Source organism: Setaria italica, chromosome V (genome assembly GCF_000263155.2).
Source record: "Setaria italica strain Yugu1 chromosome V, Setaria_italica_v2.0, whole genome shotgun sequence".
NCBI classification, from domain to species: Eukaryota; Viridiplantae; Streptophyta; class Magnoliopsida; order Poales; family Poaceae; genus Setaria; species Setaria italica.
In genome coordinates this window covers 10,439,790-10,459,796 of record NC_028454.1, presented here as the reverse complement: position 1 = coordinate 10,459,796, position 20,007 = coordinate 10,439,790, and the positions used below count along the sequence as shown (strand labels likewise).

Genomic DNA, 20,007 nt, shown 5'->3' with positions numbered 1-20,007 from the left:
ACTACTTCCCAAATCGAAAAGAAGCTTAAAAAAAATCACACTCCTCAAAGTTTAATTATCTTGAAGGTATCAAATCAAGAATAATCGTCAGTGTTGTCACAGCAGTAGTACACCTGAAATTTTAACCAGCTTGCATTATTCAAGGGTCCTCAACGTGCTTATCATAACACTAGGGTACAAGCATGTAACAATCAAAGAAATGCATAGTAAAGTCCAATCCACATTTCCCAATTATCTCTAGATCCAACCAAGTTTACATTAACCTATTAGGTGATCATATTTCACCACAACTATATTTACTACTAGTTCAAACGAAAACGAAAACAAAAGCAAGAACAAAGAGAGACCAATGTGCCAAGCCCCCAAAAGTAAACAAAAGGCCCCTCGCTCATGTATCACATCACGAATGAGACAATCTCGGACACTCGGCTCCACTCCACATGTTGTTGGGTGGAGTGGAGTGGAGTGAGTTCAGATCGATCGGCGTCCGTTCTCCGCGCGGGCGCGAACAAAAATCCACTTTCCCGATGATGCAACAGCACAGACTTTTAGAAAAATCCCGGAGTTAATAGTAGTGATTAAGCTAGCTAGTTAATTTTGTTTGATCAATGATCAGTACTTGATCGCCGCGGCGCCGGTGGAGTCCTCGCCGTCGGTCTTGGCGGCCGGCACGTCGTCGTCGTCGTCGCCGTCGTCCTCCCGTTCCTCGCCCTCGTCCTCATCCTCGATGCTCTCCGACCTCTCCCTTCCGCCGCCGCCGCCGACGCTGCCTCCTCCTGCGCTGCCGAGGCCCTCCGACGACTCCGGCGGCGAGCCCGCCATGGCCGCCTTGTACGCGGCGGCCTGCGGCGGCGGTGGCGCGGCCGCGCGGTGGTGCACCATGGCGGCCGCCGGGTGGTGCTGCAGGTGGTGCACCGCCGCGGGGGGCGGGTAATACTCCTGCGCCGCCGCCACCGCCGCCGTGTAGTGCGGCTGCGTCGCCGGGTGCGCGCCGTAGATGGCCTGGCCCGCCGCCTGCGTCGCGTACTCCGGCGGCACCCAGATGCCGCCGAGCACCACCAGCTGCGGCGCCGCGGTCGCCGGCGCCGGCGGCGTCGGCATCGGCCGCCGCGTGTGCAGCCTGTACTTCTGCACGACAGATCACAAGAGAATAATCAGTTTAGAAACACAAATACTCCCGTCTGTAATGTGATTCACGCGTTCTAATCATAACAACCCATGACTAATCACTCGATATACTATTACCGCGTCATGATCGTGCATGGAAGGATGATGAGATTATAATTACCTGGAGATGGCTTTTCACCTCATCATTGGTCAATCCATCCACCTTCATCAGCTCGCGGATCTGCTTCGGGGTCGCCACTTTTGCAAACAAGAAACAAGTTTTATTTGTCTTTAGCTAGCTCACACACGCATGCATTTGTCATTTCGTCTACCCAAATTAAGGTTGGATTCGTCGTCAGATATTACAATAGGGAGTGTACCTTGGGCGCCGCCGAGGATCTGCAGGGCATTGACGAAGCGGCGGTGCAGCTCCGGCGACCAGCACCGACGAGCCTTCCTGTGCGTCTGCGGGGGCGGCGGCGCTTGCCCATCCGTCGCGTTCGACGCCGGCTTCACCCCGTTCTGGACGTCTCTCCGCGCGCCCAGGCCACCGTTGGCTCCGGCGGCGTCAAGGTACGGCTTCCTGTCGGTCTCGGCCGCGTCTTTCTCCGCCGGCGCGAGGGCGAGCTCCGGCAGCGCCGCGGCTTCCGCGGCGGCCTTGTCCTTGGCGAACGGGAGGAACGCGCCGCCGTTGCGCTGCCCCGCGGCAGTGTCGAGCGCGCCGAGCGTGTCGATCGGCAACTGGTGCTCCGAGCTCTCTTTGGGCGTCTGCGGACCCTTCGCCGCAGTGTCCGCCGCCGCCAACGCTGCGCCGGGCCCGTTCCAGAGCTGCGCCGACTCCATCCAGCTCGCCTTCTCCGACGGCTGGTTCCCCATCTTGTCGGCGGCGGCGTCGATCCCGATTTTCTTGAGCGGTATGAACTCCTCCAGCACCAGCGGCCTCGCCGGCGCGCCCTGCAGGCTCCCCATCTGGTACGCCTCCAGCTGCTGCCCGTAGGCCTCCATGGCTGCGCTCGCACCCAATCATCAATACATTGTTACAGCCATGCATGCATTCATGGGTATGCCGATCGATGACGATGAACATGAAGGTTACGCACCGTGGTTGAGAAGATGCATGCACAAGGGAAGCTCGCGCTTGAAGGCGTCGATCTTGAGACGCTCCTCCTCCAGGCGGGCGAGGAACTCCCGGAGCTTCTGCGTCGTCTGCTCCGTCGTCAGGTGGTGGCCGTCGACGAGCGTCTCCTGCTGCTGCTTCGGGATCACAGCGTACGCGCCGCCGCCGTTGCTGTTGCCGTTGGGCTTGTAGTCTAGGGTTAGGTCGGAGGCCGAAGACGCCATGCTGCCAAGCTCAGCCGTCCACCGTCCTGTACTAGAATCCTTTGTGTTGGACTTGGACCTTGCACTATTGGCAGTAGCTGCTACAAGCTTCTAGTATATTACTTCTCAGATATGATCAAGTGTCTGTGTGCTAGAGAGAGAGGGGTGTGGAGAGAGAATGTGAATGTGAGAGAGTGTGTTTGATGAGGGATCAGAGGAGGGAATCGGCTTCTTTTAAGGGTGAGTTTTGGGAGTGGAGAGAGAATAAAGGTGGATTTAGAGGGGGAGAAAAGGAAAAGCCATGTGTGATCTTGCAAGAGGTTCCTAGCTAGCTAGCTAGCAGCAGCAGGAGCAGGCAGGGGGAGGAGGGATAAAGCAAAGGCATGGTAACTTCTTGCAAAGATCAAAGGCATCTGCATGCAAAAGCTTCTGCATATGCAGGAGGTTTCATGCACCATGTACATGCAAGGGAATCAAAAACTTATCTCCTCCCAGCACAGCACAACGACCACACAGATGGGGCCACATCTGGTTTTGGCCTCTTCATGGCACTACGTCTCTCTCTCTCATCTCTAGTCCCAGTCTAGTCAGTCTCCCCTGATGATCAACCTCATCAGTCATCACCTGTGTGCACTTCTGGTAACTCCATTCAAATCAAATCCAGCTCTGGCATTCAAATAAAGTTCTACTATATATACTGTGAATCTCCTCTCACCAGCATATGCAACCATGCATGAAAAATTGGAACTTTTACATGGCCAGGTCTTCTTGTCCCAATAAGCATTTGGGCATCCATATGTATTCTCTCTGTGTCTGCGTATCTTTTACATGGATGCTCATTTTGTGGTAAGTTAACTTTGCAAAGTTTTTCACAACGAAAAATTTATCCACATGCCTTTTGCACTGTCCACCCATGGGAGAAAAGCTTAGCTGGGCGCGTTTGATTCAATGGAATTAAAGATGAGCTCAAAGTAGTCCAAAGAGAACCTTGCAAGTCTAAGCGAGAACCAACTAGGTGTCTTGGAGAATATTTACCTTTTACCTAATTTTCATCTCAAAACGCAGGGATAATCACCAGATATACCTACCTGAGAATCACATCACCTCCTTCTCCAACTCCCAACTTGCATTACAGAAACCAAAAGAATGCAGCAAAGCAACTATAATTCTATAAGTTAACTATATACATCGTAGATGCCCGCGCATTGTCAACTTTTGTTTTTCGGGGTTCTAATGGATGATTCCTGCACGATTAATCAAAGGAGGGAGATGGTAAAGCAGTAAAGCAGCATATACCACACATAATTCAAGCCTCCAAAGATATGAAAAAGATTCCTCTCTCTTTGCTTTGAAAAGGGTGGCGCATCCCTTCACACACAAGCTCTTCTTGGCTAGCCATGGGAATAACACACATGTATGCTGGTGTGTCTCCTCTCTATCCCCTGCATGTGTCTGTGTGCAAGAAGAAGAGGTACCGGCTCACTTTGCATTCACAGGGGAATATAATGGCATGGCTCAAGCAAGGAATATCTTAGGCTTTGGGGGGGATATCAAGCACGCACAAAGGAGGACACAAAGGAAAACATGGTGTGCTTTGGAGAGAGAAAGAGGGAGTGTGAGCGAGAATGTGAGTGAGAATCTCCGCTGCTGCTACTACTCTTGGCTTTTTAGGAAGTGGGAAGGAAGCTAAGAAGATTCTCTCTTTCTCTCTCCGAGAGAGAAGATCAGAAGAGAGGGAAGAGAGAGAGTGCATGTATGGTGTTGCTATACTAGGGGTAGAGAGAGAGAGAGGACAGAGGAGGAGGAGGCCGGGGAGAAAGGTGTATATATGTGTATTGCTGCATCGAATTCCCTGTGCAATAATTAGGGGTTGGTCGCTTTCTTGGGGCAGTCTTCAGGTACAAGACTCCAATCCCTACCTTTTCTCTGGATTCTCTCTTCTTTCGCCCGTCTCTACGTGAACAATCAGTTTGATACGACGTACGTACGTACGTACTTTGATATCCTACACATGCATACCGTGCATGTCTACATGCACGTACCTACATGTACATAGGTACGTATTTTTCAAGTATAGGATGTTTGTGCACAATCAAATTATTGTTGGTCCCTCATGAGTGATGCAACATGCTCAGAAGCTTTCTACACGTGACATTTCTCTACTGGGTATTTTCAAGCCTGTTAAGCAGGACTAATTAGGCTGAAACTGCTTGGACATTCTTTTGTGAACTTCAACTATATTACATACACTACAAGATTCAGAACATTCACCAACGGGACTTTTTAAGTGGACGAGGGGATTCGATCATTAGCATTTCCCCCCTCTTAATAGCCGACGGTGCTTAACTGTGATTGCAGCATTTCCTGTGAGTGAAAGACGAATTCCCTACCAACTATTTACCGACCAGGAAAACCGGACCACGCGCACAAATGAAGAAAGGGCCCGTCGGCCATCTGCTACCTACCTCTCAGCAAATGTCGGGGCACTTTTTTTTTTGAGAAATTTTTACTCCCTTTTGTCTTAAAGAAACAAGTACGACCTATATTTCGAGACGGAGGTATAGTACGTTGAACAATGCATCTAACATTAATTAATTTTCTGCGATGGAGGTTTATTTGTCGCACATTCTCTATGTATCAATTGATTTGTGTTTGTTTGTCGTTCTAAGTATAGGACTTTTCAAAGCTTTGACTACTTGAAATAATTCAAACATGTCTCCTTGGATACGCTCCTATAAGAGAATGAAAAAACTGAAAAGGAACGGAGATAGTACGTCAACTAACCTAAAGGTTCTACCCACAAAGAAATGGAAGGCTCTCTAGCCTCTAAATTTAGGGGGCGTTTGGTTCCTTTGTTTATTTTTAGCATGTGTCATATCGAATGTTTAGATACTAATTAGGAGTATTAAACGCAAATAGAGTAACAAATTGTCTCCATTAACTAGTTATAAAGTTGTCTCTTTATTTTGGACTGATCCAGTGATCCGGACGGTGTTAAGCTGACGAGCTGTACGTAGACGTAGCTGGGCTCGTGGTATTATTCCTCTGACCGTTGGGTGGACTGGGCGCAGAGGGCTTTACGCACTTTCCCCTCGTGACACGCGTCAGTGGTGGCCTGCCCAAGTCGTCCTGTGAATATCCCTTTTGTCTGGTGCGACGTGGCGCGCGAATATTCCTTCCCCCTCCCCAGCTCCCTACCCTAACCCTCTGCTACGCTCTGTCCTCTTCTTGCTTTTGCCATTCTGTTTCGAGCTTCGAGCCAACAGCACACAGTACAGGCTGGTGCTCTGATCCTGATTATTTTCATCTTTTTTTTCACCTTCAGATGCATCTCCTGTTCATCACATCTTGTACTGAAAGTCTGAAACACACAAACGCTTCAGAAACAATCAAGGCGTGGGCCTCGATATCATGACTGACGGAGAGAATAATCGAGGCGTTATGGGCTACCTCGCCAATCGACATGATGCGCGCGCAGAAGGGGGGATGATTCTCTGAAGCCAAATGCAGGAGCAGAGAGGGAGAAAAGCAGCGATTAGGAGAGGCGTAAAAAAGAACGGCCAGGGCTCATCAGGAATCTGACGGGATGCTAATTGTCGCCTGCGTTAAGGTTCCCTGGAGGAGCGAAGGACCATCCTCGCATCCGAGCCTTTCAGTCAAGTGGGGGGCGAGATCCGGGAAGGAATTCCTACAGAAAACCATATCTCCTTCGCGCGATCCGGATTTGCGCGGTGAATGTTCCTCATATCCGCCAGCTCGATTGACATTCCTGTGTGCCCCCTCCCCCACTCAATGGATGGCTTCTAATTTTCTAAAGAATTGCAGCTCAGCCTCATGAAATTAGGTACAGAGATTCGGCCGAGCTCTGGTGATCTTGAACCCCCTATTACGCAGAGATCTCATGAAAGTTCTTGTTGAATCAGACTGCTATGGATCGGATTATGTTTTCTCTGAATTTTTGGTTTGAAAGATGAAGTCTGAAAGAAATAGTAGTGGATCACGCGTCTGAAAAAAGTTCAGTTTCAGACTGGTCAAGACCAGTACGTTCTCCAATATCAGACTGCCACAGCCAGAGTAGCTGTCTGTCTGTTTCTGAAGCTTTTGTCTCTTTCGTGTGGCAGTCAAGTGTTCCGGGTGTCTGGGAGACCAGTTACATCCGACGAATCGGATGAAATATAAGTTACAAAACTAATAGCAGAACCTAGGCTAAATCGTGAGAGGAATCTATTAAGCCTAATTAATCCATCATTAGCGAATTAGTTTTGTAATTAACCAATGTTTAATACTCCTAATTAGTACCAAACATCCGATGTGATAGGGATTAAATTTTAACTTCTGTGTGCCAAACACCCCCTAAGTTTGTTGGATAGTAATAAACTTGTTGTAGTACTTCATGGTTTTTAGTTAAGAAAAAAACAAAGACCTTCGCCGGTTTGGAATATTTCTTTTTTTTTACCCTCACCGACAGAACCCTTTCTTATCTGCTGCTTGACGCTTGCAACCAGGCGAAATGAAATTATATCCACCGTACATGCAAGAGTTTCAGAACCTGCCTGCCTTTCATAAAGATAAGGGGTGTTTAGTTACAGGAACTAAAGTTTAATCCCTATCACATCAAATGTTTAGATACTAATTAGGAAAAAAACCAATTGCTGAAGGCTAATTCACGAGACTAATCTACTAAGCCTAATTAGTCCATGATCAAAAATTGATGTGACAGTGACCAATTGGTTTTATAATTAACATATATTTAATACTCCTAATTAGTATCTAAATATTCGATGTGACAGTAACTAAATTTTAATCACTGTAACCAAACACACTCTAACAGTGAAAACATTCCTCAAGTGGTCGGAGCTAAAGCTCACCGACACAAACCTTTCATCCTCGCAGACACAAACCTTTCATAAACCTCTGTAACTGTAATAACCTCACCGCCGGTCACCTTCAACAAGTAGGCCACCTGTGTCGAGCTAAAGCTCGAAACACCTCTCACTGACAGTTGTTTCCCCCCGTTTAATCCCCTGATTAGCAGCTCATCTTTCTCACCGACACGAAGATGAGTGATTCCATCTCCTTTCTCTTTACGAATTAGTCGAGCCCTAGAGTGGCATTGCAGTGACACGATTCTCCCTACGCTTCTGAGCTGAAAAAGTCACTCCTCGTTCTGGAATCTGGATAGATGATGAGCTGCTTCTGCAAGCTGCGTTGTTTTCTACTGTGCCTGATGCGTTGCCAAGCGCCCAACCCTGACTGCGCTGCGTGAAACGGACCGATTCCTCCGTACCGCAAGGAGCCGTGAACAATTATCCATTCACTGCACGTCCCGGTGCAGGTATCAGCAGACGCAAACAAGAGCACAGAACCATAAGCGTGAAGAACACTGACATGACTGGTCACTTCACATAATTTTCTCGAAAAGAGAAATCTTTCATCTTTCGGAAGTCTGAACTTTTATCTTCAGCTCTTCTTTGCTTAGGGGGAGGGGCTAACCTGTAGTGTACTAATTAGGAGACTAAATATAAGCTAATACAAAACTAATTGCAGAACCCCTAAGCTAATTCGCAAGACGAATCTATTAAGCCCAATTAATCCATCATTAGTGAATGGTTACTGTAGCACCATATTATCAAATCATGGACTAATTAAGTTTAATAGATTCGTCTCACGATTTGATCTAGAGGTTGTGTAATTAATTTTGTAATTAGTCTAGGTTTAATACTTCTAATTAGTGTCAAACATTCGATGTGACTGGGGCTAAATTAAGCTAAAATAAGCGAGATGTCTGTTTTAGCATGACATGTAGCGGCCTAGCCTGGCAGGTCCTTTGTTAGCTCGCTTTACATCTCGCAGGACTAGTCTGCTCTCCGCTGGTAGGCGAGTCAGAGCCATTGCTGAACTCTGACTGAAACCCTTTCGACCTGAACACCCCTGCTGCTGCTCTGAACACTGCAGTTTACCTTGACGAGCTGAGTGCGCTGCATTGACTTGAGCAGCTCGGCACTTTATCCATCATCCCCATCTTTGGTGCAAATTCCTGTCTTAAGATGTTGGCAACAATCTGGCACCAGAAGGACAGCCCACTCACTTCTCAATCCAGTGCAGTTTTCATGTAAAATTCTTACTGGCCAATGCCCATCATCTGAAGCCAAGCGAACCGCCAATTACCTCTGCCATTTTGCTCTTGGAAACTGGGGGGCCCCAAACGATCGCGTTTCAGAGGCAAAAACAGCCATTTGCAGATAACTTGCAGAGATGCAAACAAGAGCGAGAGGCCAAGGTGAAGATGGAGAGAATGGCGATAAGCATCTGAACATCACATGGGGGATAAGGTTAGGGCGCGTGGGTGATTTGGAGAGGGGATCAATGCTCTCGGGCTTTAAAGGGGGGTTTAGGCGGGGCCAAGGGAAGGTGCTTACAGGTATCAAAGACAAGGAAAAGAAGGGAAAAGGGACGGAAAAGAAAAGGGGCATCTTGGAGGGAATCCATCCGTCCGTCCGCCCGTCCGTCCATGCAGACAGAAGCTGCCGCTTTCAAAGGGGCTTTGGGTGGTCAAGTAAAGTGCCCTGCAAAAGGCTTCTCTCCGGCTGCTTGCGGGAGACCCAGGGTTTGATCCAAATCTTGGAAAGGGATACTGCCATTGGGAGGGAGAGAGCTTGGAGGAGTACTAGCGCTGCTTGGATCAGGCGATCAGAGCCTGATATGGTGGGTGGCGGTTAGTACTTGGTGGTCTGGTGGTGCTGCGGCCTTGCAGACAAATGGCAATGACAAAATTGCCAAGGAAAATGGACCTGTCTCGTTGTTACATCTCCTTTACGGAACGATGCCGTGCAAAATAGCCACGGATTTATTTATTTTTCTTTCAAAAAAGTAGCGACAGTTTTTCTGAATCAAGGTCTAGAAAAGAGATGGAATGAACTTGGCAAAATGCAGATAATTGTGATCTTGAGCCAAATGGGATCCATAATGATATGCATAAGGAAAAGTAAGTCGAGGTAAATGCCTGGCAAGCAATACTTTACATGTTCGCCGCATCGCCGCGTTTCCTTAACGGCTTAACCTCACCCGCCCAACGAGACTTACACGAGTGGGCCGATACTTGCAGCCCGTTGCAGCGTACGTCATCGCGGCAAGCAAACCACGCACCGCATGCAGCTTGGCTCTCAAGTCCCTCGACCCTCTTGATACAAACGAACTCCGCAAAAGAAGTGCAATCGGTAGCGAACTGCATGCGTGTTCCTTTCAACTTCGTATTCGAGTCTGATTCTACCAGCAATCGGGCTGCATTCTGGATGACACGGTCTACAAATAGGCCTGTTATTGGATTGTAATCCAACTCTAGCCCACACCCATCCACGTCAACTTAATTTATTTTTTCAACCCAATTCACCTCATATTTATATTATCCAAACCTAAGCCAATCCACCCTTCGAGTTGATAAAATCCATGAGTTTGCTATAAAAAACTATGGTTTGCTATATAAACATTTGGACTCATTAAAAAACTCGTATATATTTGAAATAAATGTGAGTTCGACATGTGGGTCCTATGTCAAGAGCCGGATTTTAAAACTAAAACGTCGTGTTCACACCTTAAAATTTTAGTGAAATTGATCGAAATTTGTTGGAGATGACAGAGTCTGACTGCCTGCTACTTTGTGCTAAATATACATTTGGACCCCGCATTGAGAGTCGAACCCTAGAATTAAAACATTGCGTTCACACCATAAAATTTTAACGAAATTGATCGAAATTTGTTGGGATGACTCAATTTGACCGCCCGCTACTTTGTGCAAATTAATATGGTTAAACATAAATGTGGACCCCGCGTCAAGAGCCGGATCCTAGAATTAAAACCTCGCATTCACGCTTTAAAATTTTAGCGAAATTGATCGAAATTTATTGGAGATGACTCAGTTTAAGTGTCTGCTACTTTGTGCAAAATAGTATAATTGGATATATATATATATATATATATATATATATATATATATATATGGGCCCCGCGTCAAGAGTCGGACCCTCAAATTGAAACCTCCCTTTCACACTTTAAAATTTTAACAAAATTGATTGAAATTTGTTGGAGATGAGTTAGTTTAATAATTAGCTATTTCATGCGAAAAAGTATAGTTGGACTTATAGATGGGCCCACATAAAAAGTCGGATCCTTAAATTGTTTTGTGAATTAAACCAATGCAACCCATTCTAAACCACTCCCAAACTATTTCCTCTTAGGAGGAATCCAAACCAAACCAACCATTCGATGAATCAGCCTATTAATAACTGATCTAAACAATTTCCAAAAGAAATCCAATCCATTAAAACCATTAAACCCAATCCAATTAGCAAGGCTATGTGTAAATAAATAAAGTAAACCGTACGATGGGCACTTGGCGGGAAGCCGCCCTCGACAAGTGGAGCCGCCGGCGCAAGAAGAGGGCGGCAGCTGCCGCGTTGCTCAAGAAGCAAGCGGACCAAGCTTGTGCATCCCTTGAGATTGGGGAGACGAAGGCGAGACTCATGAGACCCAGCGCAATGTTATACTTGGGCTACCTAGTGTTTTGACTGTTTGTTTCTGTTTGAAGGTGCATGGTAGTGTTCTTGTGATGATGAACAGCACAAATGCTGAATTAATTAACACAGGTATTGTAACTAGCAACTAAGAATGCAAGTTCACTTTGAGCAATCGACCATCAGTCCGTTCAGAGAAATATATCGGGCAATCATACTTGCTTCTTTTTTTAAGGGTAAAAGAAGAGTTTTATTAACTAGGAAGACAAGGTATTCGTTCGTCCTTGATTAGTTCTAGAACCCACGCAGGCGCCTTCCTTTAGCCAGACTGCAGTAGAGCAATCATACTAGCTTGCTTGGCATGTATCGATGAACTTGTGGACCTCAATCAGAGGTACTTCATTCGTTTGAATTTGTATCGTTAGGACAAAACTTTGACCACCAGTAGCTCTATTGGTGTATTTTTTTTGACAAAATTGATAGAACTATGTTTCTATTAAAAGAACTTACCTATGATTTTAATTCCATATCACACAAGTGAAATATAACATGTAGTATTTTTCCTAAACCCTAATAAAACAGAATCTAAGAAAGTATTGCAGTTCTATGAAATGGTTTAACTTATTTTCTTCAAGCAAAATTTATTGTCTTTTGAATTTTTTTCCTTCTGATATGATGACTACAAAATGTCAATGCTACCTTTCTTGGACTTTTTTTATCAGACTGTGCGGTAATTTTTGGAGGCAAAGTTTAATAAGGGATATTCCTCCATCCTAAAATACAAGGGACTTTAGTTTGTGTTAAATCAAACTACTCTAAATTTGATTGAGTTTATAGAAAAGAGTATTAATAACATCTAATACATTAAATAAGTAAATTATGAAAATATATTTCATAATAATAGATTTAATTATGATTATTTGATATCGTGGATAGTATTGTCCTATTCTATAAATTTACTTAAACCTAGAATAATTTAATTTAGAGCAAATTAAAATACCTTATATTTGATGATGCATTTACAGCTATAAATATAGACTGACACCTCAAGTTTCACCTAGGTAAACATTTGTATTTTGTTATAATAAAACTTCAATCGCATATCATTAAAGTTGCTTATGTAGCATCTCGTTGAATAAGAATGAACTCTGTTGAAACTAGCTTTTAACGAGGTAAACTTGGAGCTTAAACAAACCGAGCCGAGGCACCGAGCGTAGGTCGTCGCGGCCCATTGGCGCAAAGTCTCGCGGACTTGCAGCCCATTGCACCGCACGTCATCGCGGGTCGCGGCAGGCAAACTACACCGCAGCATATGCGGCTCCACCATAAATCTCTTGTTTGAGATTGGTACCAACGAACGCCCGCAAAAGAAGTACAACCGGTAGCGTACTCCGTGTCGCTTCAACTTTTGTGTATTCGAGCGAGGGGTGTTTGTTTTTTTTAACGAATGTTTAGATACTAATTAGGAGTATTAAATATAGACTAATTACAAAACCAATTGCACAGATGGAGGCTAATTTGCGAGATGAATCTATTAAGCCTAATTAGTCCATGATTTGACCATGCGATGCTACAGTAAATATGTGCTAATGATGAATTAATTAGACTTAATAGATTCATTTCGTGAATTAGCCTCCATCTGTGTAATTAGTTTTATAATTAGCTCATATTTAGTCCTCCTAATTAACCTCCGAATATTCGATGTGACATGAATTTTAGTCCGGACTAAATATCCAAACATCACCTAGTACCAGCAACAACCGTCCTGGATTCTGCATGGCACGGTATTCTAATTAAACCGGCGATGGAGAAGTGCTCTTGCTCGTGCTCCAGGTAAGAGATAGTATATATATATATATAGTTATATCCTACGTGCAATCTCCGTTTAATTAGGTGCGATAATTTTCCACAGTTTCTGTTGTGATTTGCGTGTAATCGCTGTGTTCTCGTATATTATACTAGGTCTGAAGCGCAGCATCAGCAGCAAGCTAAGATGAGACTGATAGGGCTCAAGATCTGGAAGAGGAGGTTTAGGTTCTGCCTCCCGCCGCGACGTGTTCGACACGAGAGCGCACCCCGGAGGTCGTGAGATCGTCAGGATCACCCGCTGGCCCTCGAGGTGATGCTCCGCACGAAGCTACGGATCATGACGGAGACATGCTCCAAGATCGGAGGCTTATTCGAGTGGGACGTGTTCAAGCAGCACCTGCCCGCCATCAGGGCGCACGCCGACGCCATCGCCGCCGCGCTCCGGAGGTACAAGGAGGCCGCGTCGAGCGCGGCCTGGTCCACCTCCTGCCCAAGGCGAACTCGGCCAGGTTCTGGATGCTCAGCCCCGTGCTCGCTTCGATTGGTGCTCGGCGGGAAGCCGCCCTCGACAAGTGGAGGCGCCAGCGCGAGAAGAGGGCGGCAGCTGCCGCGTTGCTCAAGAAGCGAGCGCACCGAGCTCGTGAGAGGAAGGCGAGGCTCGTGAGAACCAGCGCAATATTGTACTGGACCTACCTGGTGTTTGTTTGTGTTTTAACTTGCATGGTAGCGTTCTTGTGATGATGGAAAGCGCAGATGCACGATTAATTAATATAGGTGCTGTAACTTGCAACCACGTTGGGATAAATGTATTGAGCAATCATACTTTGCTTAACATGTGTCAATGACTGTGTGAACTTCAGTCAGAGGTACTTTTCATCCGTTTGAAACGACAAGGCTAGGCAGGACAAACCCTTGGCCAGCAGTTACTCAATTGGCACTTACTTTTTTGTGATACAGTACAGAATTGATAAAACTACATTTGATTAAAAAACCTGCTTATGATTATAATTCTATACACACAATGACATAAGTGAAGCATAAACATAGCAATTTGGTTCAAAAGCCTGATCCTAATGAAACAAAATACGTCTATATTAAAAAAAGGAGGAGAGTATTACCTTATAACTTATTTTTCAGTGAAATATTGGCTTAACTTATTTCTGCTTGCGAGATTGTCATTTAAACTATTTCCTTTCGATGTGATGACTATGAATGTCAGCGCTACCTTTATTTGGATTTTTTTTTACCAAGCTGTGGTAACTTTTGGATGCAAAGTTTCACAAATGAGAAATATGAGATACACAACATGCTTATCTGTTTTGTAGATACGTACTATAACTTACCGAGTGACACGTCCAGTTCCAGCTATTTGAAACTTTGTTTTTACTCTAGTGTCGTATCATCAATTTGCTCATGTGACATCTCATTTGATGAGAATGAACTCTATTAAGATTTAAGAATTAAGACCAGCCTTCAACGAGGTAAACTTGGAGCTTAAACAAACCGAGCCGAGGCGCCGAGCTCAGTTTTAGCTTTTGAGCCGAGCGTAGGTTGTCAGTCGGACTAACAAACCGAGCTGGACCGAGCCAACAAGCCATACCGGTTAGGCGCGATCGATATCCACCACGAAAACCGAACCAAATCAAATGGCGTCTTCTCCTTCGCCCTCCTCTCTCTCTCTCTCTCTCTCTCTCTCTCTCTCTCTCTCTCTGTGCCCTAGCATAAGCCCTGCAGCCTTCGCCTCCGCTCTCGGTCTGGCGGACGGCGGCCGCGGTGCTCTCTTCCCGTTCGCACGGTGTTACCTGGGCGTCCTCGCGCGGGCGTACGTCCTCGCGCTGCTGGAGCTTTCCGGCGCCGCTCGGCCGGAGCAGACGGTCGCCGCGGCGGCGGTCTCGGCCGATGGCGGCGCGGCGGCGGAGGCGTACCTCAACGCCGGTATGGAGTCCATTGTTTTCGAGGCGTCTCCCCACGAACCGATGATGGTGGATTGGTGGGAAAAACGCCGCGTCCACACGAGTGGTGAGCTTTCCGGCTTCCACTCTCACGTATCCCCTTGCTCCTGTTCGCTCAGCTATTGGAATATTGCTAATTTGCTATTACATATAGGGTAAAGTGCTCCTAGTATTGGTAGTCCACATGTGCCCAATTTTATAAGGCAAATTTTGTCATTTGAAGAGGTAAAAAGTCAAAATTATAAATTTTGACCAACAATTAGTGAAATTATCTGCACGGTATGTTCATAGAAGTTTTATCAACAGATCAAGGTGCTTTCAATATGACGTTGACTTTGTGCAAATGAATATATTCCAAAAGAAATTCAAGGTCAAAATCTACCTTTGGAGTCTTTTTTCAGTTCATTGTACCGCACTCATGTTCGAATCTATTATTTTGTTCGTATATGTGAAGTGTGGCAGAATTCTTGAACTTCAGTTAGATTTTCTGCCTACACTAGACTATGAGGAAGTTTTGGCAAATTTCGTAAATTTTGCAAGCTGTGGAGGTTAAAGACAGGGACTGTAGGATAATGAAAGGATTTGGTTCTGATTTTTTTTCTCTGGAAATGAACCTGGGAGTGTTTTGACGATGGCGTTTTAAGCTACTTTTAATGGTCGTGTCGCTGGGTTCAGAGAGATTTCCAAGATTTGGGCAAACACAGAAAGGTGCAAATTTTGTATAGTTTAGCTCAGATTATATATATTTGTTGTCTGCCTACACTTCTTGGGCTGGTAGATTTTTTCCACTTGTTTCCTGGAGGCCCTGGATTCAAACTAGCTTTCTTGCAAAAAGCAAGGGTGAGACTAGGGGGTGTTTGTTTCTTTAGTCACTCCTAAAATTCCTGTCACATCGAATGTTTAGATACTAATTAGAAGTATTAAACATAGATTAATTACAAAACTAATTACACAGATGGAGACTAATTTGCGAGATGAATCTATTAAGTCTAATTAGTCCATGATTTGACAATGTGACGCTACAGTAAACATGTGCTAATGATGGATTAATTAGGCTTAATACATTCGTCTCGTGAATTAGTCTCCATCTGTGTAATTAGTTTTATAATTAGCTCATGTTTAGTCCTCCTAATTAGCCTTCGAATATTCGATGTGATATAAATTTTAGTCCGGATTAAAGATCCAAACACCCCCTACCTAGAAATTCCCTTCCGCAGATCCGGCCTTTTGCGAGAGATTTTAGCACTGGATGGGCCCTTCTCGCTGGTTCGTGAATACATTGATGTCTATGATTTCAGTATCATCTCATCAGACGAAGAACTTGTGTCTTCTCTTGCTGAAGTCATTTTCTTATGTGTCATCGAGGATGTCAGAAAGAACTAGTTCAGGGGCACTGGCAGTTTCTTTCACATGTGATAGCTCGTATCCACAGGCAGGGGCGGACCTGTGGGTAGGGCCAGTAGGGCCGGGGCCCTAGTCTTGAGCCTTGTAGCAAGGTATGGTCCCATCCTCGTTCCTGCATTCCAGGCCAGCACAGCTACCACGTCTACGTGCCTTCACTTGGTCTGTACGCTTATTATGTCCTCTCTTTCTGCGTTTTTCTTCTTTGCAGCAGCATGCCCCGCTAGGCCCCAGAAAATTTAAGCTGGCGGCTAAATGGGTTCTGTGCTTGCGGATCGAGCACCCGCCAGCAATCATAAGTCAGCATAAATAATGGTGTCAGTGCTGGCGGGTGCTCGCCCGCCAACATAGACTGCTCTATACTGGCGGGCGCCGTTAGCCACCCGTCAGCACAGAGACTTTCTGTGCTGGCGGGTGATGCTAGCACAGATATTTTTGTGAAAATAAAGAAAAAACCTGCTCGCTGCTCATCCCCGCCGCCTGTCGCCCTCTCATCCCCACCGCCGCCCGCCGCACCTGCTCGTCCCCGCCGGGCCCACCGCCGCTCCACCGAAACCGTCGCTCACCGCCGCTCCTGCTCCCGCCGAAGCCGCACCCACCGCCGCTCCCGCGCTCGCCGAAGCCGCCACCGCTCTCGCCGCTGCTCATACCAAAGCCCGCCGCCCGCTCACGCCGCCTGGAGAGATAAGATAAGGATGGGATAAGGGAGATGGGAGGCCAGGAGAGATAAGATAAGGCCATCCTCGCTGAAGATAAAGGATATGTAGTGGGTTATGTGCTGGCAGGATACCTAAGTGCCCGCCAGCATAAATGAGATCCTATTTGTGCTAGCGGACGCTTAGGTAGCCCGCCAGCACAGAGCCATCTGTGCTGGCGGGTACCAGCCCGACAGCCCCGGTCACCTTTATACTGGCGGGTGCTAATTTCGTCCACCAGCCCACTAATTTCGACGTGGCAGCACAAATTGTTTCTGGCGTAGTGCCCGGCCGGAGCTTGTTAGCTTGCGCCATTGCTGGGCCACTGCATGCACGCCGTCTGCTACCTTGTGGCCTCGCCGAAGCGTCCTTGGTTGTCAACTGACACGGCAAGCAGAGCAGGAACCAGCGAGCGTGAGCACGTATATCCGTAGACCAGTGCTAGCGTGCCCAGTTTACCTTGTGGTCATTGTGCTTGCTTGCATCTTGTCGCATAGGAGGCAGCGATTCGAAGTTTCCCATGCAGCTGTGTAGCAAACACTAGTAAAGGCAAAGTCAACTAACAATTAGTTGATTATATCCTGTTTCCGTTTAAGTGTAAACAATTGCACAATAAACTCAGTGAAGCAATTTATTGGGGGCCACACACACGATTTTTATGGCAGCACAATGGAGTGCTAGAATCGACTAATAATTATGCGATTTGTGTAGATTTTGAGAAAATATTATGCTATGATAGTCAATTTAGAAGACAATTTAGACTTTACGGTAGTATATGATATTTTCGTATATATATTGTTGTGTCATGACTCATGAGCCTTACAACTTGGCCTTAGTCTTGGTGAAAACCTGGGTCCGCCACTGTGCACATGATTTCTGAGGCAGGAGTAGTGAGGAATTCTATCAGATGCTTGGAGAGTCCTTTTTCTAACAAACTCTTATCACAAAGTGTGCAAAACAAAGAATGGATGGTGGTCAGCTCCAAGTTATGAAAGTTTGGTGAAGGTAGAGGGTCCTGCGTTTCTCCTTTGGCTCAATACATTCCTACCTTTAAAGTACAAATTATTGCCAAATCATCTGATAATACAAATCTTGAAGGCTGTCATGAGATAGAAAGTAATAGATAGCCTCTTATAGGTCACCTATAACAAGTACTGTTATTTCCTCCCTGTTTGTCATGAATATGTGAAATGTAAATTAGGTCATTCTTATTCTGTTTTGACTTGTTTCCATCCATTTCCGACACCTTTAAGTTATCTTATCAATATCCATCTTTGCTGGAATTCAGATCCATCAAAGATAATAAAGAACAATTGATGCTGATATTTCTAGGTCAAAGTTTACTTTCAATAGTTATCTAGCTTTGTTTGTCAACATAAAATGCTCTTTTCTTATGCAGGCTCTTTGAACGACCCTTTTACTTTCTTCACTGGTGGATCCTTGCTTAGTTTGGCTTCAAGAGGCAAAACATTGTTCATGGGAAGTTTAAATGTCTCATCTTGGATCTAGTGTTCTGATATCCACTTTCTGGATTAAAAACGAGGCATGAGTCTTTGCGAATCTATTGTTTATAAGAGGTTGGCAGATCCATTACATATGTACTCCATGCTCTTTCCGTTCTCTATAATCAAATATGTTAGACATGTGGATGTGTTGTGTGCGTGTAGAGCCCTTGGTGTGTACGCCAGGGCTAGGGCCGGCTACTGCCATGGCCCCTTGATTAGTATTACGCGAGGATACCCTTGAGATTGGTTCTGTTTCTATAAATCTCTCTCAGGGACTGCCTATATATTGTTATACCCATTGTATGACCTAATCAATCTATTATTCCACGCAATCTCTATTGCTCTCAAAATAAGTTTCTATAATGCAAACACAATCATCCATCACTTAGATTGTTTTCCAATTTTTCACACGTTAAATTTGTTAATTCATATTTACTCCGTGCATTAGGCCCGTCATGTCAATGGCAAGACATGCTGCAATTATTTGCATGGAGGTTTGAAGTGGCCATGTGACCTCGTTTGTGTAGCTGCACATTATGGTGGAATATTAGGAAGCGGATCAAGCTAGCAGCTCACTATGTGCATGCTCAGTTGAGTTCTGTTGAACATATAAAGGAAACACAAAAACAGACAGTTGTGCCGCCAAAGCTTTTGTCCGTGTCTTCTTTGAGTTCTTTCTCCCTGTGTTCATGCATGTTGTGAGAGCAGAGAACCACTGTGTGTAAGAGGGAGGGAAAGAGATCCTAGGCTAAAAAAACACTTGTTATATGTGCCCAAATAACACTGAATTAATGTGCTTATGTTACAGTTGCCTAATTGTATCGTAGAATAACTATTCCATTTTATATTTTGTCTTATTTGCTCCTCTTAGTCAGATATGTGCTTATTGACTTTAGTCGAGAATACAAAGGACTCATTTGACTGACCTCGCTATATAATGGTTGATGCAGGTATTTGAGCTTGTGTTGCATAACCACCTGACTGCTTCATGGGCATCAATAGCAAGGATAATGTCTTTTTTCTATTATGTTCAGCATCACAACGCTTTTATTCACACGTACAGTATCTCACCTTTCACACGTCAAGATATTGCCTGTGCTATTCACCAGGTCTGCCTCTATATGCATGACCTGTGAGAGCCGCATCTTGCTGCTTTGAAGCGTATTCTTTGGTATGTACGTGGAACTCTTAACCTGGGCTTGCTCTTGCGACCATCTACTCAGTCTAATCTGCTTGTCTATTCCGACGCTGATTAGGTTGGCTGCCCAGAAACCCGCAAATACACTTCAAGCTATGCCCTGTTTTTTGAGTGATAATCTAATCTCTTGGTCTTCCATGCGTTAGAATGCAATCTCTTGCTTGAGTGCCGAGGCTGAGTATCGGGCGGTTGCCAATGCCGTTGCTGAGGTTTCTTGGTTGCGCCAACTTCTTGTTGAGCTGCATGTTCCTCTGCGCTGCACCGTCTTGGTTTATTGTGATAATATTAGCACTGTCTACATGTCTTTGAACCTCGTTCAACATCAGCACACCAAACATGTGGAGATTGATCTACACTTTGTTCGTGGGTGCGTTGCCACCGGAGATGTCCGCGTTCTTCATGTTCCGACGAGCTCTCATTACGCCGACATCTTCACCAAAGGCCTACCTTGTTCAGTGTTCGCGGAGTTCAGGTCCAGTAGCCTTTTGTAATCTATTTAATTGCTCTTTG

The 20,007-nt window shown here is 45.5% G+C and overlaps 2 protein-coding genes across 2 annotated transcripts; one reads left to right on the top strand and one right to left on the bottom strand.

Annotated features, from left to right (window-relative positions):
- Positions 1-108: 108 nt before the first annotated feature.
- On the bottom strand, positions 109-3,044 carry LOC101785804 (transcription factor NIGTH1). Its single transcript, XM_004968343.4, has 4 exons — positions 2,208-3,044; positions 1,488-2,114; positions 1,289-1,365; positions 109-1,128 (listed from the first exon to the last, which is right to left on the bottom strand). Exons 1-4 carry the CDS (start codon positions 2,446-2,448, stop codon positions 613-615), a joined length of 1,461 nt encoding a protein of 486 aa, XP_004968400.1. The 5' UTR covers positions 2,449-3,044; the 3' UTR covers positions 109-612.
- A 10,039-nt stretch (positions 3,045-13,083) lies between these two features.
- On the top strand, positions 13,084-18,542 carry LOC111257319. The gene is made up of 3 exons (XM_022826637.1): positions 13,084-13,223; positions 14,467-14,765; positions 18,194-18,542. Exons 1-3 carry the CDS (start codon positions 13,084-13,086, stop codon positions 18,301-18,303), a joined length of 549 nt encoding a protein of 182 aa, XP_022682372.1. The 3' UTR covers positions 18,304-18,542.
- Positions 18,543-20,007: the final 1,465 nt, after the last annotated feature.

What these genes read in the sequence shown, in the direction of transcription:
- LOC101785804 (XM_004968343.4), bottom strand. Translation starts at nt 2,448, where the DNA reads ATGGCGTCTTCGGCCTCCGACCTAACCCTAGACTACAAGCCCAACGGC. An exon ending in GATCCTCGGCGGCGCCCAAG is followed by an intron (nt 1,366 to 1,487) that starts GTACACTCCCTA and finishes TGTTTGCAAAAG; the next exon opens with TGGCGACCCCGAAGCAGATC. An exon ending in AGGTGAAAAGCCATCTCCAG is followed by an intron (nt 1,129 to 1,288) that starts GTAATTATAATC and finishes TCTGTCGTGCAG; the next exon opens with AAGTACAGGCTGCACACGCG.
- LOC111257319 (XM_022826637.1), top strand. Translation starts at nt 13,084, where the DNA reads ATGACGGAGACATGCTCCAAGATCGGAGGCTTATTCGAGTGGGACGTG. An exon ending in GCCGCGTCGAGCGCGGCCTG is followed by an intron (nt 13,224 to 14,466) that starts GTCCACCTCCTG and finishes TCTGTGCCCTAG; the next exon opens with CATAAGCCCTGCAGCCTTCG. An exon ending in ACGCCGCGTCCACACGAGTG is followed by an intron (nt 14,766 to 18,193) that starts GTGAGCTTTCCG and finishes TTTCTTATGCAG; the next exon opens with GCTCTTTGAACGACCCTTTT.